The sequence below is a fragment of the Anser brachyrhynchus genome, assembly GCF_964034855.1.
Source record: "Anser brachyrhynchus genome assembly, chromosome: 3".
Taxonomy (NCBI): domain Eukaryota; kingdom Metazoa; phylum Chordata; class Aves; order Anseriformes; family Anatidae; genus Anser; species Anser brachyrhynchus.
The window spans coordinates 126,257,894-126,276,650 of NC_137696.1; the positions used below are offsets into that span (position 1 = coordinate 126,257,894).

The 18,757-nt window shown below is 75.4% G+C and overlaps 4 protein-coding genes across 12 annotated transcripts; 2 read left to right on the forward strand and 2 right to left on the reverse strand.

The window, feature by feature from the left end:
• Positions 1-47: 47 nt before the first annotated feature.
• On the forward strand, positions 48-5,928 carry LOC308191643 (cGMP-dependent protein kinase 1-like). Of its 9 annotated transcripts, XM_080584276.1 has the most exons (19): positions 578-1,129; positions 1,207-1,373; positions 1,684-1,797; positions 1,867-1,972; positions 2,538-2,601; positions 2,682-2,759; positions 2,830-2,918; positions 3,061-3,126; positions 3,213-3,260; positions 3,791-3,835; positions 3,974-4,112; positions 4,191-4,321; positions 4,394-4,483; positions 4,692-4,833; positions 4,958-5,121; positions 5,189-5,305; positions 5,409-5,471; positions 5,544-5,619; positions 5,692-5,928. In XM_080584276.1, exons 1-19 carry the CDS (start codon positions 705-707, stop codon positions 5,776-5,778), a joined length of 2,211 nt encoding a protein of 736 aa, XP_080440402.1. In that variant the 5' UTR covers positions 578-704; the 3' UTR covers positions 5,779-5,928. The 9 variants fall into 9 exon arrangements, with proteins under 9 accessions (XP_080440403.1, XP_080440408.1, XP_080440406.1 ...); XM_080584277.1 differs by adding an exon at positions 48-453 and having other exon boundaries at positions 909-1,129; positions 2,682-2,918; positions 3,061-3,260; XM_080584278.1 differs by having other exon boundaries at positions 576-774; positions 909-1,129; positions 2,682-2,918; positions 3,061-3,260.
• EMILIN1 (elastin microfibril interfacer 1) lies at positions 5,920-13,332 on the reverse strand. The gene is made up of 7 exons (XM_080584273.1): positions 12,917-13,332; positions 10,598-10,723; positions 7,875-10,003; positions 7,253-7,360; positions 7,113-7,130; positions 6,765-6,899; positions 5,920-6,472 (listed from the first exon to the last, which is right to left on the reverse strand). Exons 1-7 carry the CDS (start codon positions 13,087-13,089, stop codon positions 6,141-6,143), a joined length of 3,021 nt encoding a protein of 1,006 aa, XP_080440399.1. The 5' UTR covers positions 13,090-13,332; the 3' UTR covers positions 5,920-6,140.
• Positions 13,333-14,348: 1,016 nt separating this feature from the next.
• On the forward strand, positions 14,349-15,370 carry OST4 (oligosaccharyltransferase complex subunit 4, non-catalytic). Its single transcript, XM_080584298.1, has 3 exons — positions 14,349-14,495; positions 14,674-14,793; positions 15,218-15,370. Exon 2 carries the CDS (start codon positions 14,675-14,677, stop codon positions 14,786-14,788), a length of 114 nt encoding a protein of 37 aa, XP_080440424.1. The 5' UTR covers positions 14,349-14,495; position 14,674; the 3' UTR covers positions 14,789-14,793; positions 15,218-15,370.
• LOC308193682 (uncharacterized protein) lies at positions 15,195-18,526 on the reverse strand (the record flags this gene model as incomplete). Its single annotated transcript, XM_080588617.1, has 6 exons — positions 15,195-15,613; positions 15,700-16,022; positions 16,172-16,218; positions 16,400-16,515; positions 16,832-17,420; positions 18,326-18,526. The coding sequence occupies 6 exons, from the start codon at positions 18,524-18,526 to the stop codon at positions 15,195-15,197; spliced, it is 1,695 nt and encodes a 564-aa protein (XP_080444743.1).
• Between the last annotated feature and the right edge of the window lie 231 nt (positions 18,527-18,757).

Genomic DNA, 18,757 nt, shown 5'->3' on the forward strand with positions numbered 1-18,757 from the left:
GCACAGGGTGGGTGCATCGTGGGTGCGGGGTGGGCGCACGGTGGGTGCAAGCTGGGTGCGGGGTGGGTGCGGGGTGGGTGCGGGGTGGGCGCAGGTCAGCTGCAGGCTGGGTAAATCGTGGGTGCAAGCTGGGTGCAGGGTGGGTGCGGGCCAGGTGCACGTCGGGTGCATGTCAGGTGCAGGGTGGGTGCATCGTGGGTGCAGGCTGGGTGCAGGGTGCGTGCAGGTCAGGTGCAGGTTGTTGCAGGCCCGGTGCATGGTGGCGCAGGCCGGGTGCAGGGTGCGTGCATGACGGGTGCCTGGTGGGTGCGGGCCGGGTGCGGGCCGGGTGCTGCGTGCTGGGCGCAGCTCGGCACGTGCCTCGGGGGAGCGCCGTGGGCAGGTTAATGTGTCACGGGGCTGGGTGCAGCGGCCTCGCGGGTAGGGGCAGGCGCAGGAGGGTGCATGGCACAGGTAGGGGCCGTGCGCGTGGCGGGGCACTGGGCCAGCCCCAGTCAGTGGCCACGTCCCGGGGCCGAGTGTGCGTGTGGGGGCAGTGGCCATGTGTGTGTGTGGGGGGGGGGGTGTGTGGAGGGGGGGGTGCTGAGCCCTGTCCTGGCCCCGGCCCGGCGGTGCAACCTTTGCTCGGGCAGGGCGTGCCGGGCGCAGCACCGTGCGGCTGCAGGGCCTGGCCGGGTGCACGGGCTGCGGGTGGGGGTCCGGGCATGGTGGGGAGCGCTGCGGGCACCGGTGGTGCCAGGCGTCCCCAGCCGCATCACGCCCAGCTGTGCCCAGGTGTGCTGAGCCGTGCGGTGTGCGGCCCTGCCCCGTGCCGCGGGAACCTCTCCCTTCTCCCCGTGGTGCTGGTGCAGCAGCCACACCGGGTGGCACCGGGCAGCCCCCTGCCAACGCTGTGTGCCCCCCCCCAGGCACGGCAGCGGTGCGGGATGGAGCGGCAGCTGCGGGAGCTGCGGCTGCAGGAGGAGCGCGACTTCCTGCAGCGCGTGGCGCGGGGCTCGGGCGATGCCAGGGCGCTGCCAGACACAGAGCCACCCCCGGGCTGGCCGCACCGTCGGGGCACCGCCATCGTTCCCGAGCCCCTCTCCAGCGACGCCCTGCTCCAGCTGCCCGGTAGCCCCCCGTCACAGAGGTACCTCAGGAGGGGCAGAGGGGGTGCACGAGGGCCAGGGCTGCCCCACCGCTGTCCCCGCATCCCCCTGTCCCCAGGGACCTCAGCCTGATCGCGGAGGCCATGGGACGCAGCGACTTCCTGCGGCGCCTGGGCGAGGGCTGCCCCGAGGCGCTGGCCCAGAGCTTCGTCCCCGTTCAGCACGGCCCCGGGGACACGGTGCTGGCCGAGGGCGACGAGGGCACCGCCATGTACATCGTGGCAGGTGGGAGCGGGCACAGGGCGCGGGCTGGGGTGTGCACGTGCCCGCGGGGGTGTGCATGTGTGGGGGCACGCATCTGGGCGTGCTGCACCTGCCGTGGGCACCAGTGCCCTGTGCATGCACGCGTGGGGCTGCGTTGCCCCTTAGCGGCCGCACATACCCCTGCACACCAGCTGCAAGTGCACCCACTGCGGGGGCCGTGACACGCACGTGTGTAGGGTACGTGTGCAAGGCCACCTGCGTGCACGTACACATGCCCACACGTGTGTTTGTGCACCCGCGAGGCCGCCTGCTCCGTGCTGCCTCCCTGCAGAGGGGCAGCTGAGCGTGACGCAGCGGGGCCAGCAGCTCCGCACGCTGGGGCCGGGTGATGTCTTCGGGGAGCTGGCCATCCTGTACCACTGCAAGCGCACCGCCACTGTGCAGGGTAAGGGCCGAGCCCCCCGCTCTGTCCCCCCCCCACTCCCAGCCCCCCCTGACACCCGTTGTGCCCCAGCGCTCAGCCCTGTGCGCCTCTGGGCCATCGACCGGCAGCGGTACCGCGCCATCACCACCAGCAGCGCCAAGCAGCGGCGGGCCAAGATCCTGGACTCCCTGCGAACGTGAGTGGGGCCCCTGCCCCCTGCCCCTCCGTGGTACCCCCGGCCCCGCGGCCAGCCCTGAGCCTCGAGGTGCCATCCCCTCTCATCAGCCCTGGCCGCAGAGCCACTGCACAGCCCTGGCCTTGTCACTGTCATCAGGCCCATCCCCACCCCGTCCAATCCCCATCCCACCCCATCCCGTCCGATCCCATCCCGTCCGATCCCATCCCATCCCATCCCATCCCATCCCATCCCATCCCATCCCATCCCATCCCATCCCATCCCATCCCATCCCATCCCATCCCCATTCCCACCCCCAGCCCAGTCCCAGTCCACCTCCCCATCCTCGTCCCCAACCTCGTCACCGTCCCTGCTCCTGTCATCATCCTCACCCAACCCCAGCCCCAGCCCTATCCTGCCTGTGGCTGCGCCGGGCTCTGGAGCTCGGGGAGGATGCAGGGCTCAGGGTGCAGGATGCAGGGCTCAGGGTGCAGGACACAGGGTGCAGGGTGCAGGGCTCAGGGTGCAGGGCTCAGGGTGCAGGCAGGGCTGCAGCGGCCCCGGGCCCAGCCACCTCTTGCCGCAGGGTGCACTGGCTGCAGGACCTGTCCGACAGCCACCTCTCCAAGCTGCTCGACGCCATGGAGGAGGTGCGTGCATGGGGAGGGGGGGCGTGCGGGACGGGGTCCTCTGCCCAGCGCAGCCCCGAGCGCCCCATCCATGCCCGCAGTGCTCCTTCGCACCCGGCCACGTCATCATCCGCGAGGGGGACAAGGGGGAGAGCTTCTACATCATCCTGAAGGGCCAGGTGGGTGCAGCGCCGCGGGGCAGGGCCGTGCCCCCTGCCCCGCTCAGCCCGGCCCCGCGTCCCCTCGCAGGTGCGGGTGAGCCGGCGGGTGGACGGGCAGGAGAAGCTGCTGCGCGTGCTGGGCGCCGGCGAGCACTTCGGGGAGCTCTCGCTGCTGGAGTAGGTGCCCTGGGGCCGCAGGCAGCTCGTCTGCGCTCCGTGCGTGTGCCCGCACGCCTGCTCTTGTGCACGTGGAGCTCTCGCACCTGCTCCTCCGCGCACACCCCTCTCCTCCTCCGTGACCACCGGTCTCTCCGTGCAGGAACATCCGCCGGACAGCGACCTGCCAGGCGCAGGGACACGTCACCTGCATCACGGTGGCCAAGGAGTGGGTGTCCCCGTGTCCTGCAGCCCATCCCTGTTGGGGCATGGCCGGGACCTGCCTGCCCCACTGACACCCCGCTCTGCCCACAGAGACTTCCTGGAGATCATCCCCTTCTGCCCCAGGCACGACTCAGACGCGTGAGTGTCCGTGCCCCTGCGGGGTCCCCACGTGGGTGCTGGCTGGGTGGGTGCTGGGCGCCCGGCAGGGACGGCAGCAGTGACGTGGCGCCAGCAGCGGGTCCTGGACTCTGCCCCGGGAGCACCGCCAGGCACAGGCACCGTCCTGCTCCCGCCGAGCCCCACGGCACGGCCCCGGCGCGTGCTCACCATGGTGCCACGTGTGGCCCCATGTGAGGTGTCCAGAATCCCAGCCCCCTCCACCCCCACCCCCCCCCCAGGCTGGCTGAGGCTGGGGGCACCTCTGGGTGTCCCTGTCCCATCCTCCCGCCAGCAGGGCCACCCCAGCAGGGTGCCCAGCCCCACGTCCAGGCAGCTTTGGGTGATCTCCAAGGGGGGGGGGGGTGTCCCCCCCATGGACCTCCCACAGCCCCTTCCTGGCCTCACGCACGGCCCCGGGTCCCTGTGGGGTCCTGCCGCGCCATGCCCGTCCCAGACGGGCTGGGGGGCTCCTGGGCTGCGGGCTGAGCCGGGGCTGCTTCTCCCTGCAGAACCGCGGCTGCGACAGAGGTGCCGGCCCCAGCGGACCCCAGGCGGTCAGTGTGGGACGGGGATGGGGCTGGGCACGGGGATGGGGGTGCAGGTGGGGACGGGGACAGGGGTGGGCATGGGATTGGGACAGGCAGGCGGCCGCTGGTGCTGGTGCTGCAGGGCTGTGGTTCCCCCCCCCACAGGGGCTGGGGGTCCCCGAGCCTGCGGCAGCCGTCCCCGGCGGTGCGGCTGGAGGACCTGGTGGCCGTGCGCTACGAGGAAGGGCAGAAGCAGGGGCAGCGCGTCGTCCTGGGCACCGGCGGCTTCGGCAGGGTCGAGCTGGTGAGAGCCACGCCTGGCCTGCGGGCACCCCCTGCTGACCGTCCCCATCCCGGTGCCCACGGCCAACCCTGCCCGCAGGTGCGGTGCCGCGAGCAGCTCTTCGCGCTGAAGCGGATCCGCAAGGACTGGGTGGTGCGGACGCAGCAGCAGGAGCACGTGCGCACGGAGCGGCGGGTGCTGGCCCAGAGCCACTGCCCCTTCGTCGTGGGGTGAGCGGGGCCGGCAGAGCGGGGCCGGGCTCAGCGCCACGCCGAGGCACCGCTGATGCTTGCCGCCCGCAGGTTTTTTGGCACCTTCCGGGACAGGCAGCACGTCTACCTGCTGCTGGAGTTCTGCCAGGGCGGCGAGCTGTGGACCAAGCTGCGCGAGGTGTACGGGGCCGGGGGGCACGGGCTTGGGGCGGGCAGGGATGTGCCGTGCTGCGTCGCGATGTGCTGTGCTGTGCCGTACTGCCCTGTGCCGTGCTGTCCCTTGCTGCCTCGTGTGGTGCCGTGCTGTGCCGTGCTGTGCCATGCCATGCCGTGCTGTGCCGTGCCGCGCCGCACCGCACTGTGCCGAGCACGGAACCCTGCCCTGCAGGCGCTACTTTGAGGAGCCGGTGGCCGTGTTCTGCTCCGCCTGCGTGGTGGAGGGCCTGGAGTACCTGCACAGCCACGGCATCGTCTACCGCGACCTGAAGCCCGAGAACCTCATGCTGGACAAGCAGGGCTACGTCAAGCTGGTACCGGGGCGGGCTGGGGGTGCTGGCACGGTGCTGGTGCCGTGGGGGGGCAGCAGGGGGGCAGCAGCGAGGGCGCTGCGGGTCCCTGCGGGCGTGGGGCCGGCTGAGAGCTCCTGCACCGCAGGTGGACTTCGGCTTCGCCAAGGAGCTGGAGCGCGGGGAGAAGACCTACTCCTTCTGCGGGACGCCCGAGTACCTGGCGCCTGAGATGCTGCGCCACGAGGGCCACGACTTCGCCGTCGACTTCTGGATGCTGGGCATCCTCATCTTCGAGATGCTGGTGGGCAGGTGAGCGCGCCCTGGGGCCGAGCCCACCCGCCCCCGCGGCCAGGCCTGACGCCCCCGTGCCCCGCAGGGCCCCCTTCCACAGCGCTGACCCCCAGAAGATCTACAGCCGCATCCTGGACGGCATCTTCTCCTTCCCTGCTTTCCTCAGCGAGGCCGCCTGCTCCCTCATTGCCAAGCTCTGCAGGTCTGGGGGCCGGGGGGGGGGGCTGGGGGGGCAGCCCTGTGGGTGGGGGTGCCCTGGGGAGCCCCATCCTGCGCCCCCTGCCCCATCCCAGCCCCTTTCGCAGGCGCCGTCCGGGGCAGCGCCTGGGGAACACGGCCACCGGCATCCGCGGCATCAAGAAGCACAGGTGAGGGGTGGGGGGGGGGGAGGGGGGGGAAATGCTGCCCCCCGGCCCCTCCTGCAGCACCCCCCCCCCCAGGTGGTTTGGGACCCTCAAGTGGAAGAAGCTCGCCCTGCAGCAGCTGGAGGCGCCCACCCTCTGGCTCATCAAGCAGGTGCGGCCGGGCCTTGGGGGGAGGGGGGGGGCACGGGGCAGGAGGGTCCAGCACTGACCCCCGCACCCCCAGGGCCCTCCCTACACCAACTTCAAGCGGTTCTCGGTCGACCGGACGCCGGCAATGGACGAGCTCTCGGGGTGGGATGAGGATTTCTGATGGCAGCCGGACCCCTGGCCTGGGCACCCCCCACCCCCCCGCTGCGGCACTGCCGGGCCCAGGGCAGTGCCCAGGGGCTGCCCCCGGCCCACGGGGGGCAATAAAGCGCGTGGGGGGCAGGAAGGAGGCGGGAGACAGGGGTACAAAACCCGGTGCCGCATCTTTATTGTGGGGGGGGCGCGGGGCGGTGTGGGGGGGCCGGGGCAGGTGGTGAGGGACGCGTGGCGGTGTGGGAGCGAGGGTGGGGGGTGCTGATAAATAACGGGACGGGGGGAGTGGGTGGGGCCCCGCGTGGGTGCAGGGGGACGTTGGGGGGGTCCAGGAGCCTTGGGGCGGAGAGGGGTGGGTGTGAGGGGGGGCGATTAGGGGCCCTCGGCGTCGTAGAGCAGGGCACCGCTGAAGACGGTGAGGGGCTCGTCGGGCGCGTGGGCCAGGCGCCCCGCCACCAGGTCGACGCAGAGCGTCTCGCCCGCCTCCAGCGGCAGGATGAGGCTGAAGACGCCCAGCGAGCCGGGGCTGGGCTGGTGCTCGGCCACGGGCTGGTTCTCCAGCCCCTCGGGCTGGTACCCGGCCGAGTCCAGGCGCGCGATGCCCTGGTTGGAGCGCGACAGCACCGCCTCCAGCTTCTCGCCCTTGTGCCCCGTCAGCACCACGCTCACCAGGTACCGGCCGCTCAGCGGCGCCGTGAAGGTGCCTGCAGCAGCGGTGTCAGTGCAGGGCGGCCCCCGGGCCCCATGGTGCCCCCAGCAGGAGCTCAGCCCCCCCCACTCCCCACGGCCATCATCGTGTCCCCGAGCCACCCCGCTGTACCCCACACTCACACTGCAGCCCCTGGGTTGCCCGATTTCACCCCAAAGCCATCGCTGCGCCCCTGAGGACACCCCCACCCTTCATGGCACCCCAGGCCCGTGTTTCACCCGTGCCCACGCAGCCCCCACCCACTCCACAGCCCCCCCACCCCGGCCAGGCGCGGGGCCGGCACTCACCCGTCTCGGGGTCGTAGGCGCCGCCGTCGTTGAGCAGGACCTGGTCGAAGGGGACGGTGCCCGGCTCCGTGCGCTGCGTGCTCAGGGCGGCCGAGAAGGCGATGTGGGGCACGGAGCCCGGCTCCCCCACGGCGCCTGGGGGTGGCGTCAGGACGGTGCCCCCACGGCACCCCCAGACCCCTGCACTCCCGCCCCCGCGACTGCACCCATGCCCCACGTCCCCAGCCCCTCCGCCTCCATCACCCAACTCCCCCTGCCCCAGCGGCCACTGCAGCCCCCCCCCCAACACCCATCCCGCAGCCCCCTAACCCCCGCCCCTCGTACCCCCCCCCCACACCCCGGCCCTACCTCTCTCTCCTTGCAGACCTGCAAGGGAAGGGACAGACGGCACTGTAGGGTGGGCAGGCGGCACGAGCCTGGCCACACCAGCACCAGGCAGGCACAGCCCCACTGCTGGAGGCTGCCGGGACACAGGGGCTGCTCCGTACCTGGGGGGCCCACGGGGCCTTGTTCTCCGTCCTTGCCAGGAGGCCCAGAGGGGCCAGGGGGGCCCATCTTCCCCATGGGGCCCGCAGGTCCGGGGGGCCCAGGGGGGCCTGAGGGAAGGGGGGCGGGTTAGAGCCCTGTCCCCTCACCCCACAGCCCAACGTCCCCATGACTTGAGGCCCCCATGTCCCCACGCACCAAGCCTCATGCTCCCGTAACTTGGGTCCCCATGTCCCCACGCATCCCAGCCCCATAGCCTGCAGCCTGGGGTCCTGTGCCCCCTCACCCCCATACCCCACAGCCCCAATGCTCAAAGCCCTGGGACCTGGCATCCCCACACCCTCACGCGTCATGGCACTGTGATCGTCCCCGTGCTCCGTCTTCAGACCCTGTCCCTGCAGCCCATTGCCCCTTGTTCCCCCATCCCCACCTCCTGCAGCCCCCTTCCTCTGTACACCCATGCCCCATCCCCACGTGCCCTTTTGCCCCTTCCCGTGTCCCCTTCTCCCCCGAGCGGTGCCCCATTCTCCCAAACCCCGTGCCCTCTTTTCCCCAACCCCTCGCCCCCTTCTCCCCATCCCCGTGCCCCCTCTCCCCGTCCCTGCTCCCGCGGTCGCCGCGCACCGGTCAGGTCCCTGCTCGTGAGGTTGAGCATCTCGGCGCGGTGCTGCTGGAAGCTGGCGTTGAGGGCGCCGAGGCGGTTCGGGAGCTGCATCGCCTTCTCCAGCAGGGCGCTGTGGGTGCGGGCTGTGCCGTTCAGCTCCCGCAGGGCGTTCCACAGCCCCGCCACATGCCGGCCCAGCCCCTCGCGGACGCCACGCAGCCCTCCCGACACAACCTCCAGCTGCTCGCAGACGCCCTCCAGCTTGGCCACTCTGGGCTCCAGGCCGGCCGGGCAGCCCCCGGGGCCCGCGCGCACCAGGTCCCGCACCAGCCCCTCCAGCCGCTCCTCGCTCTCGGCTGCGCGCTCGGCGACCTCCGCCTGCACTCGGTCGAGCTCCGCGGCCAGGCGGTCCTTCACGGCGCCCAGCTCACGCAGGCCGGCGTCATGCTGGTCCACGGCGTCCTGCAGCTCCTGCACCGTGGTGTTGAGCAAACCGAAGAAGAGCAGCGCCTCCGACAGCTCGCCCTGCAGCGTCTGCAGCTCCCAGGGCGTCGTGCCTCCGAAGACGCTGAACCCCTCCAGCGGCTCCTCTGCATCGGGCGCCGTGGGGTCGGGTGCAGGGGGGCCACAGGCATCGGTGCAGGCGCCCACCTCCTCCCGCAGCCGCTCCAGCTCCTCCCGCAGCGGGGAGCAGGGCTGGGCGCAGGCACCGGTGGTGCTCAGCCCCTGCAGCTCGGCCTCCAGCTGCCCAAGCCGAGCGCCCGTCCGGTTGCGGAGCTGCTCCAGGTCCCTGCGGGTGTCCTCCAGCGTCTGCCCACCGGGGCTCCCCCCTGCCTCCAGCTGCCCCAGCCGACCCGCCAGCCGCCCCAGCGTCTCACCCTGCTCCCCCACCAGCTCCCGCAGCGCCTGCAGCGAGCTGCCCGGCCCGGCCCCGCTGGCCCCCAGCTGCCGAAGGCCGGAGCTGAGGGTGCGGAGCTGCGCCTCGTTGTCCTCCACGCGCTGCTCCAGCCGGCTGAGCGCGGAGCCGTCCTGGCCGTCAGCAGCGGGCTCCGGGCAGGGCCGCCCGCAGCGCGCCAGCACCCCCTCCAGCTCAGCCAGGCGGGCGCCACGCTGCGCCCCGCTCTCCGCCAGCCCCTCCAGTGCCCGGCTCAGGTTGGCCATGTGGCCCCGCAGCCCCTCGGTGTCAGGGGGCCCGGGGCCAGCCCGCGTGGCGTTCAGCCGCCCCTCCAGCTCTGACAGCCGCCGGGCCAGCACCGGCCCCGGCCCCGGCCCCGGCCCCAGCACCGTGCCGCGCGACCCCTCCAGCCCGTCCAGCCGCCGCTCCAGCTCGGCCACGCGCCGGCGCAGCTCGTCGGGCGGCGCGGCGGGGGCCAGGCGGGTGCTCAGGCTGCTGACGTGCCGCTGCACAGTCTCCACCGCCTCCCGGTTGCGCTGGTCCACCGAGCTCACCAGCTTCTCCAGCGCCCTCATGCGCTCCCGGTCCTCCGCCTGCTGCCGCCGCAGCCCCTCGGTGCCGGCCAGGCAGGCGCTGCAGGAATCCTGCACCCGCTGCTCCAGCTCGCGCAGCAGCGCGGCCCCCACCAGGCCCCCCTCCGGGGCCGGGCTCCCCCCGAAGCCATCCCGCTCCCGCTCCAGCTCCTGGCTGCGGATGCGGTCGTCCAGGCGCTCCAGGTGCTGCTGGATGTGGCTGAGCGTCTCCCGCACGTCGGGGGGCGCGGCGTCGGCGGGTGGGTGCTTGCCGTTTGGGCTGCCCTCGACCACCTTACGCAGGTCCTGCAGCAGCTTCTCCTGGCCCGCCTGCACCGAGGCCTGCAGCTCCTCCAGCTGCTTGCTCAGCCGCCGCACCTTCTCCTCCAGCTGCTGCACCTTCTCCGCCTCCCCACCGCCAGCGGGCTCCGGGCTCCACGGGGCAGTGCTGCCCCGGCCCCCCCCGGCGCTGCCTTCCCCCCCCAGGCCGCTGAGCTGGTTGCCAAAGCCAGAGAGCGTGGGGCGGCCGGGCCGGGGCCGCGGGCGGGTGGTGGTGAGGGGGGGCCCCTGCGCCGGCCCCTCGGAGCAGTCCTCACCCGAGTAGCCCTGGCAGCACCGCCACTCCAGGTCCGACACCGTCTTGTGGGCCACCTTGTAGCGGGGCCGCAGGAAGCTGCGGTACCTGCGGGCAGAGGGGACGCTGCTGACAGGGGGGGTCCTGGCCCCTGCTGCCCCCCCCAGCCTCCACAGTCGGTCCCTGCCCACGGAGGCGCTGCAGGAAGAGGCTCGGGGCCGGGAGGAAAACCAAACCCAGGCTGCGGGCCGGCCCAGGCGGCGCGACCGCACCAGGCTCTTGCACAACCGGGCTGGCCGTGGCCACGCTCGCTGCCCTCCAGGGGGCGGCCCCTGCACATCCTGCCTGCCCCCCCGGACTGGGCTGGCACCCAGCACCACGGCACCCGGTGCTCTGCTCTGTGGCTGCCCGAGTGCAGGACGCGGGCCCTGGGCAGAGCCCCTGGCCCCCAAACCATGCCCCAGGCGGTGCGGGGGTCCCTGGCCCTGATGCTGAGGGGCAGTTGGCCGGGGGGGGGGACAGCGGCGCCACTGGAAAAGCCGGGTCGGGGCAGGTCAGGCGCCGGCCACGAGCCGACGAGACCGCGCTCTTGCAAAAAAGTAAACACATCCCGGGGCCGATAAACAGCCGCGCCGCTGGGGGCCCCGGGCGCTGCCCCCCGGCTCCTGGTCCCACGCCCCCGCCCTGCCCGGCCCCACTCACGTCAGGACGCGGGGGCACTGCAGCTGCCCCCAGCCGCAGGGCTGGTAGTCGGGCTTGACGAAGCTCTCGACGCCGTCCTCCACCACGCAGCTCACGCTGCGCGTCACCACGTAGGCGCACCAGTTCCTGCAGAGAAGGCGTCAGGGCCCCACACGGCACGCACCGGAGCCCCCGGCACACCCCGGGTGTCCCCCCACATGCACCAGGCACCACCGCGGGATCCCCCCCCCGCAGGTGCCCGCGCTGCCGGCCCCACCGGTAGCAGCCGTCACAGCCCAGTGCTGTGGGGTTAATGGGCCGGATCCTGCCCCGCCGCAGCCCCTTCACCTCTGCCCAACCCCACAGCCCCGAGCGCCGGGGCCCTTTGAGGAGCCGCGGAAGGGGCCGGTGGCACTGCGGGGAGTGACCGCAGCCCTCACGGGGCCACCCGCACCCAGTGAGCCCTGTGGGGACGGGGACAGGGACCCTGCTCGTGGGTGCAAGGGGTGGCCAGGTGAGCGTGTGGGTGCTGCGAGGCCCTGCACGCTGCAGGGGTGGGGGGGCTCTGGCCCCATGCTGCTGCCCTGCGGAGCCAGGCTGGGCCGTGTCCCCCAGCCGCCTCCCGGCTGTCACTCCTGTGCCCCCCCCAGCCTGGAGTTCACGAGTGGGGGACAAAGCCCCGGCGCCCGGCCAGACCTGACGGCGAGACCCTGCCTGGGGGGCACGCCTGCCCCACCCCGACCAGGCTGTGGGGCGGGGCCCCACAGGGGCTGCAGCCCCCAGAACACGCAGCGGGGCCCCTCGGCTCCGTACGGGGTGTGGTGCCCGGGCTGCGGGGCGGGACCCCGGCCCCCCGGCCCACCCCAGGGAGCGGGACCCCGGCCCGGCCCCACGCAGCGCGGACGCCCCAGCCCAGCCTTATATGGTCCGAGCCCAGAGCAGCCCCACACGACGCGGCCCCCCCGGGCAGCCCCCCACGGCGCGGACCCTGGGCAGCCCTGGCCCCGCTGCGGGCTCCCCGTGCCATGCGGTGCCGTGCCGTGCTGTGGGGTGCTGTGCTGTGCCATGCGGTGCCGTGGAGCTGAGCAGTGCGGGGGCCCCGCAGTGCCGCGGCCGGTTCCCGTCAGCCCGGCTGGTTCCCCTCAGGCCCCGGCTGGATTCCAGCTCCTCCCCGGGGGCCGCCGGGAATTCCTGCGCCGACGGCCCCCCCTCTTCCCCCTTCCCTTCCCTTCTCTTCCCTTCCCGGCCCCCCCGCTCCCCCCCCCCCCCCCGTGCCCAATCATCCCTGGCTGATGGTGCCCGCGGGGCCCAGGCCCCCACTGCCCACCCTGGGGCTGCATCGGGGCACATCCACGTCCTGGGGACAGGCCGGGAGCCCTCCCAAAACCGCAGGGCACGGGGACGGGTCCCCGTGCCCCCCATCCACGGGGACTGCCTGCCGTGACACTCGAAGCAGAGGGACCGGCCCCGAGGCGCACAGATGGGTTCTACATCCCCCGAGCCATGGGCACAGGGCGCTGTGCACCCCAGCCCCTGGGGACACCCTGCTACGTCCCCAAAACCGCGGGTAAGAGCCCAGCCAAGTCCGCGCTGTGCCACCGCGCTCTGTGGGGCCGCGCGATACCCGGCCCATGTGCGCCCTTCCCAGGCAGCCCCACACCAGCAGCCGGGTCCCGCGTGGAGCAGGGTCCCACCAGCCCCTGCCCCAGGGTGCTGGGGCTGCCGGGGGGCTGCCGTGGGGCTGGGGGGACACATTCCGGTGCAGCTCCACCCCACGCGGCCACGCTGATGTGGCTGCGGCGAGAGGGTGACCCCCGGCTCCGGTGCGGGGCCGGCCACGCAGCCCCAGCCCCGACCCGGGGGCAGGCACGAGCTGACCCCACGCCGCCCCCCGCCGCCCCCGCCGCAGGGCACGGCACGGGCGGGGGCTGTCGGGGCCCCTCACCCGCCCCCGCTGCCTGCTCCGCCCCCCCCGGCACGGGGACCCCGCAGCGGGGCGCGAGGCGCGGCTGTGCGCCCGGGATCCCCGGCACCGGCACCCGGCGCTCGCGGCCGGGCCCCCGCCCCCGCTCCCCGCGCCCGTCGGGCCGCAGCCCCCGCCCCGCGCCCCCCGCGTGCCCCCGGGGCCCGTTATCCCCGCGCGTGCCCGCGGGACGGGGCAGCCCCGGGGCAGCATCCTTCCCGCACGGCTCCCGCCGCCCCGTCGGCGCCCCCCGGCCGGGCTCCCGGCGCTGGACGTGCGGCCGTCCTGCCGCTCCCGGGGCCCCCCGAGGGCTGCGGGGCGGCGGCCGTGCCCCGGGGGCTCCCCCCCCCGGCCCGCCCGGCGGTCCCGGCTCCTACCTGTGCCGGCTGGCGGCCCGGGCACCGCCGTGGGCCGCGGCGGGGCCCTGCGGGGCCGTGGCCTGGGCCGGGCTGAGCGGGGCGGCCCCCCCGGTGTAGAGGCTGTACCTGGGGGGGAAGTTGGCGGCCAGGGCCTGGGCGGCCAGGAGGCACGGCCAGAGCCAGGGGGCCATGCTGGGCGGGCGGGCGGCGCGGCGCGGAGCGGCGGGCACGGCCCAGCTCAGGAGCGCATGGCGCGTCCCGTCGCGGCTCCGTCCCTCCCGGCTCTGCGGCGCGGCTCGGCACGGCGCGGCTCTGCCCTCCCCTCGGCCAGCCCCTCGCCGCCAGAGCCGCCCCGGCGCTGCCGCCCGACGGGGTCCCCGGGGCCCCCCGCTTCCTGCCCGCCTCGGCCTCCGCCGGGCACCGCCGCGCGCCGCCGGCCCCCGCGCCTGCCCCCCGCCCCCCGCCGCCGCCCGCACATCTGCTTCTCGTTAGGCTGGGACACCAGCGGGGACGGGGAAGGAGGGACGGGGAGAGCCGGAGAGGCCGGGCAGGGGGCCAGGGCTGCAGGCAGCCGGCGCGGCCGGGGCTCCCGCACCGCCCCGCACCGCCCCGCCGGCCCCTCGCAGCCGCGCGGGGTCTGTCCCCGCCGCCCACGGGGGACGTGGCGGGTCGCGCGGGGCCTGGCCGGGGGCTCCCCGGGGCTGCCGCACGGCCCCGGCCCGGCCGCCGCCCGCGGGGGCTCCCCGCGGCCCCGGGACGCGGCCCGCACGCGGCCGGCGCACTGCGGCCCCGCGCCCTGCCCGGTGCCACGTCCCCGGGGCAGCGCCCGGCCCCACGCAGGCGCCCGGTGCCCCCCCGCAGCCCGGCCCCGGGGGGCTCCGCGGGGCTCCCCACGGGCGCGGCCCCGCGGGGACAGCGGGCACCCGGCGGGGACGCTGCCGTGACGGCCCCGCCGAGGTCACGGCCCCGGCCCCCGGCCCGCGCTGACGCCGCGGCTTCCCCGGCCGGGCGGTGACGTCACGGCCCCGGCCTCCCGGTGACGTCACGGCTTGGCCCCCGGCCCCGGGTGACGTCACGGCCTGGCGCGGCGAGCGGCGGCCGGGGGGGGGGTGGGGGGGGGGCACGGCGGGAGGCGAGGCACGAGAAGGGGCGGGAGGGGAGGGGAGAGCGGGACGGGGGCTGCCAGCACCGGCTGGCGGGGGGCGGCCGGGCCGGGCCGGGCCTGCCCCTCCCCTCTGCCCCCTGCCCCCACCTCCTGCCCCCATCCCCTGCCCCTACTCCTGCCCCCTGCCCCTATCCCCGCCCCCTCCCTGTGCTCCCTACCCCCTACCCCCTGCCCCATCCCTGCCCCTACTCCTGCCCCCTGCCCCTGCCCCTGCCCCCCCGTCGGGGCGCCGACGCCGCTTTGCCCGAGCCGGGCCGTGACGTCACCCGGGGGGGCCGTGGCCGGGCCGTGACGTCACCGCGGGCCGTGACGTCACGGCCGCAGCCACCTCCCCTCCGGGCCCCGCCCCCCGCCGTCCCACAGTGCCCCGCGGCCGGAAGTGGCGCGCGGCGCGGCGGAGACGTGGCCGGCGGCGGGAGCGGGCGGCGGCGCGTGAGCGGCGGGGGGGAGGGGGAGGGGGCGGGGGCGGGGGGGTCCCGCGGCCCCGGGGGGACCGGAGCGGGGCGGGGCGGGGCGGGGGGCCCGGGGCGGGGGGGGCGGGGCGCCTGGCTGGGGGCGGGGCCGCGGGGCCGGTCCCGGTGCCGGTGCCGAGCCGCCCGCCCCGGTGCAGGATGATCACGGACGTGCAGCTCGCCATCTTCGCCAACATGCTGGGCGTGTCGCTGTTCCTGCTGGTCGTGCTGTACCACTACGTGGCCGTCAACAACCCCAAGCGCCACGACTGAGCCCGGTGAGCGCCCGCGCCCGGCCCCGGCCCCGAGCCCGGCACCGCGGGGGGGGGGGGGGGGGACGGACGGGACCGCGGAGCCTCCCGGCGCCGCCCCCGGCACCGCCTCCACCAGCCCGGGCTGGCCCAGCCCCGTCCCGCCTGGCCGCGGGCACCTCCGCAGCCCCGCCGGGCAGGAAGGCCTGCCCTTGCCCCTGCCCCGGCCCCTGCCCCCATCCCCGTCCCTGTCCTCATCCCTGTCCCCTCCCCGCTCATCCAGTCCCCCATCCCTGTCCTCCATCCCTGTCCCCACCCCTGTCCCTGTCCCCTATCCCTGTCCCCACCCCTATCCCCACCCCTATCCCCACCCCTGTCCCTGTCCCCTCTCCCTGCCCCGTCCCCTTCTCCTCACCCCCGCCCCGTCCCTACTCACTCTCTCTTCCCGCAGGACCGCCCTGAGCTGAGCGGAGCGGAGCGGAGCCGACCGACGGGCGCCATGCGGGCCGTGGAGGCGCCCCGTGCCCGCCCGCTGTGCCGCGTGGCACCGCGCACCCTGCTTGGTCCCGACGGGCGTTAACACAAACACGATACAAGACAAAAACCGTGTTATGTAAAAATACCTCCCGCCGGCGAGCGGGGCGGCTCCCAGCACCGGGCGCGGCACCGAGCGCGCCGGCGGCTGCTGCGGCTCCTCCGCGCCGGCGGTCCCGGGCTGGGTGCGGGCGCGCGGCCGTGGCGGGTGTGGGGCCGGCGCTGGCGGCCGCGGTCAGGCCTCGGCGCAGAAAGAGAGGAGCTGGCGGCAGGAGCGGAGCGAGGGGCAGCCGGAGGCCGGGCTGGGCGGGCGCTACAAGGCAGGAGAGCGGGTGGGGGGGGGCCGGGGGCCGAGCCCCCCGCCTGCGCGGCAGCCCCCCGCCGTGCCCGGGGCCGTACCTGGGGGCGCAGGCCCTCGCCCAGCAGCTGCTCCATGCTCCGCGACCCCGCGACGGGGGCCGGGGCCGCCTGGCAGGGCCCTGCGGGGACAGAGAGCGGGGTGAGGGGCTGGGGCTGGGGCCGGGTGGGCGAGGGTCCCGCCTGCGCCGCGGGTACGGGCCCTACCTGCGGGGGGCTGCGCGGCGCAGAGCCCGCCGCGGCCACGCCTCTGGGCCGGGAGGGCTGCGGTGCTCCCGGGGCAGAGCGCGGGCAGGCTCTGGGCGGTCGCCGCCCCCTTCCTCCGCACCGGGATCCTGCTGGGGCGGGCGGGGAGCCCCCCCGGGCTGCGGAGAACCGCGCGGGGCTCCTGAGGGCGCGGCGGGCAGCACCGGGCCCCCCGCGGCACCGGCCCTGCCTTCCCCCGGGGGCGCGGCCGGGGCTCCTGCGGGCTCGGCGTCAGCGCGGGCAGCGCCGCGGCGGCGCCAGCACCTACCCGGGCCGCTCCGGGGCTCTCCCGGCGTTCAGCTGCTTCGGGGGCACCTGCACGGGGAGAGGAGAGGACGGGAGGGCGTCGGGGTGCCGGGGCTGGGCTGCGCGGGGGGACCGGCCCCCCCCCGGCACGGCCGGGGCGCGGTGGCTGCGCCGTTCCCCAGCCGCGTGTCCCTGGGTGCCCGGTGCTGCCCGGGCCGGGCCCTCGCCCACGCTGGCACCCGGAGGTTACCTGCGGCGGTGTGGTGCCGTGCGTGGCCGTCGGCTCCCCGCCGCCGTGCTGCGCCTCCCGCGGTCCGTGGCTGCTGCCCGTCACCGTCCCTGCCTGGGCGCCCGCCGGCAAGGACCCTGCGGGAGAAAGGAGACGGCCCGGTGAGGGGCTGGCACCCGCGGCACCGCGTCCTGCTCCCCCTCTGCCGCACCAGGGGCCCCGGCGCAGGGAGCAGCCGGCGGGGGCTGTGCGGGACCAGCCCCTGCGCCCGGCTGCTGCGGGGCCGCGGGAGGCGGCACACAGGGACAGAGGCCGTGCCTGCGTCCTGCCTGGTGGCGGGGGGCGCGCTGCTGTCCCCGAGGCTTTCCCACAGCCCTGCAGCAGGGCCAGAGCCCCCCGTCCCCGCAGCTCGCCCCCTTGCCCAGCAGCAGCCCCCGCGCTCAGCCTCAGCACCTCCGCGCCCGGGGGCCCGCTCTGGGCACACACCGTGGCCTCCAGGGAAGCACAAACGGCCCTCGGGAGGGGCAGGAACGGGAACAGCCCCGGCCCCGTGCGGCACAGCTCCTCGTGCAGGCCTGCGCCTCGGCAGCCCCCAGCGGAGCGGGGACGGGCACTCCCGGTCCGCTCCCCAGCAGCGCCGGGCACTCGAGTCCTGCTCGGCCTCTGCTGCCGGAGGTGAGGGCCCCTTCCTCCGCGCGCCTCGGGGGGGTGCCGGCCTGCGTCCCGACCTGCCGGGCACCGTCCCCAGCCTGCCCGGGCCGTGCCGGGGCTCTGCGCGGTGCAGAGCCGGGCGGCAGCCCCTGGCAGCGCCGACCCCGTCACACGGCTGCGGCCGAGCTGCTGGCTCCGTGCCGCGCTGGCTGCTTTCCGGGAGCCGAGCCGGGCTGGCGAGCCGCCCTCGCGCCCAGCACACCCGCGGGGTGGGAGCGCGGGAGGCGTGGGCCCGGGGCTGGCGTGCAGCGGGAGCCGCCTGCACAGCTGCCGGAATGCCGGCGGGGGGAAGGCGACGGGCGGCAACCAGCACAGCATGGGGACGGCGCTGCTAATGGGAAACAGGGCGCTGGAGCGAGAAGAAAGCGGCGCAGACACGGCCCCGGAGCCGCAAGGACAGGGCTGCGGCCGCAGACAAAGCCCTTGGCCCGCGCTAGATGTCAGCGGCCGTGATGGAGGAGGGCTGTTAATGAGGGCGAGCGCGTGGCAGCGGCTGTGAGCGTGCAGCGGCGGCAGCGGCGTGGGGAGCCCGCTCTGAACCGGGTGCCCGCGAGCTGCCACGCTTGCCTCGTTCCCCCCCCCGGCCCCGAGGGCCTGACAGGTTCTGAAGCAAGCGGCTGAGGATAGGCGATGGAGAGCAGGCCGAGGGAAGGCCCTGGCGGGCAGCATGCCATGCACGAGCTAATCCCGTGGGTGCAAAAAAAAAAACCCAACCCAACGCGATGGGTACGCGGCCGGCAGAGGTGGCAGGAGCAGCGGGCGAGCACAGGGAGCACAAGCAGGAGCACGAGCACGAGCACAAGCACGAGCAGGAGCAGGAGCACGCCGTCTGCGAGATACCAGGAGAGCTGAGGGCTGCAGGAAGCAGCTGCAGGCGCAGCCCCAGGAGATAAGGGCTGGGCCGGCCTTGGACTCCCCGGCCGAGCTGTCGGGAACCTGGGAAGAGGAAACGGGGCTTGCCCAGTGCACGGCGTGGGGCAGCCGGGGGCATGCAGGAAATCGGGGCAAGCTCTGAGCAAGGAGACCCCGCGGCAGGCAGCAGCCTGCAGGGTGAGCCACTGGCTCCGTGACGCTGAGGGAGTCTGGGGAGCACAGAAACCCCTCCTGCGCGGGGGCTGGGGCGGGCAGCGCCAGAGCTCGGACGTGAGCTCGGAGGAAGCAGCTGGGGAAGGGACGAGCCTGGTGCCGGTTGGGGCCAGCGGGGCAGGACGTCCTCCGTGTCCCCTGTGTGCTGACCCCGCATCCCGCGCGGGGTGCCAGCGTCCGTCCCCTTCCGCACAGCAGCAGCAGCGTGCGCAGGAAGGGGCAGGAGGGGATGTGCCGGGGCAGCCTCCTGTCCTGTGCCACCGCAGCATGCCGCAGCACGCCGCAGCTGGATCCACGCGTCCCAGTTTCTGTTTCCCCGCTGCCTGGGGAAGGAAGAGTGGGCGAGAGCATCCCGGTCCCGCCAGGGGACGGGGGCAGGGCGGCGGTGCGGAGGGCAGGCGGCGAGGGGCTGGCCCGGCCCGGCTGCGGGGCCGCACGTCACCAGGCCCAGCCGCCTGGCAACGCCGCATGAACACCAAAGCCGTGCCGGCGCAACCGCGAGCAGCACCGTGCTAACGGGTGCCCGGGTGCCACCGAGACGCAGTGGGCACGCGCCAGGTCGAGCTGCCACCGGGGTCCCTG

Excerpts from the sequence above, each read along its gene's own strand:
- OST4 (XM_080584298.1), top strand. The coding sequence starts at position 14,675 with ATGATCACGGACGTGCAGCTCGCCATCTTCGCCAACATGCTGGGCGTG.
- LOC308191643 (XM_080584274.1), top strand. The coding sequence starts at position 705 with ATGGTGGGGAGCGCTGCGGGCACCGGTGGTGCCAGGCGTCCCCAGCCG. Across the intron at positions 1,798-1,866 it reads GCGCACCGCCACTGTGCAGG|CGCTCAGCCCTGTGCGCCTC; the intron begins GTAAGGGCCGAG and ends GTTGTGCCCCAG. Across the intron at positions 2,919-3,060 it reads GGGGAGCTCTCGCTGCTGGA|GAACATCCGCCGGACAGCGA; the intron begins GTAGGTGCCCTG and ends CTCTCCGTGCAG.
- EMILIN1 (XM_080584273.1), bottom strand. The coding sequence starts at position 13,089 with ATGGCCCCCTGGCTCTGGCCGTGCCTCCTGGCCGCCCAGGCCCTGGCC. Across the intron at positions 10,724-12,916 it reads CGGGCCGCCAGCCGGCACAG|GAACTGGTGCGCCTACGTGG; the intron begins GTAGGAGCCGGG and ends CCTTCTCTGCAG. Across the intron at positions 7,361-7,874 it reads CACGAGCAGGGACCTGACCG|GCCCCCCTGGGCCCCCCGGA; the intron begins GTGCGCGGCGAC and ends CCCTTCCCTCAG.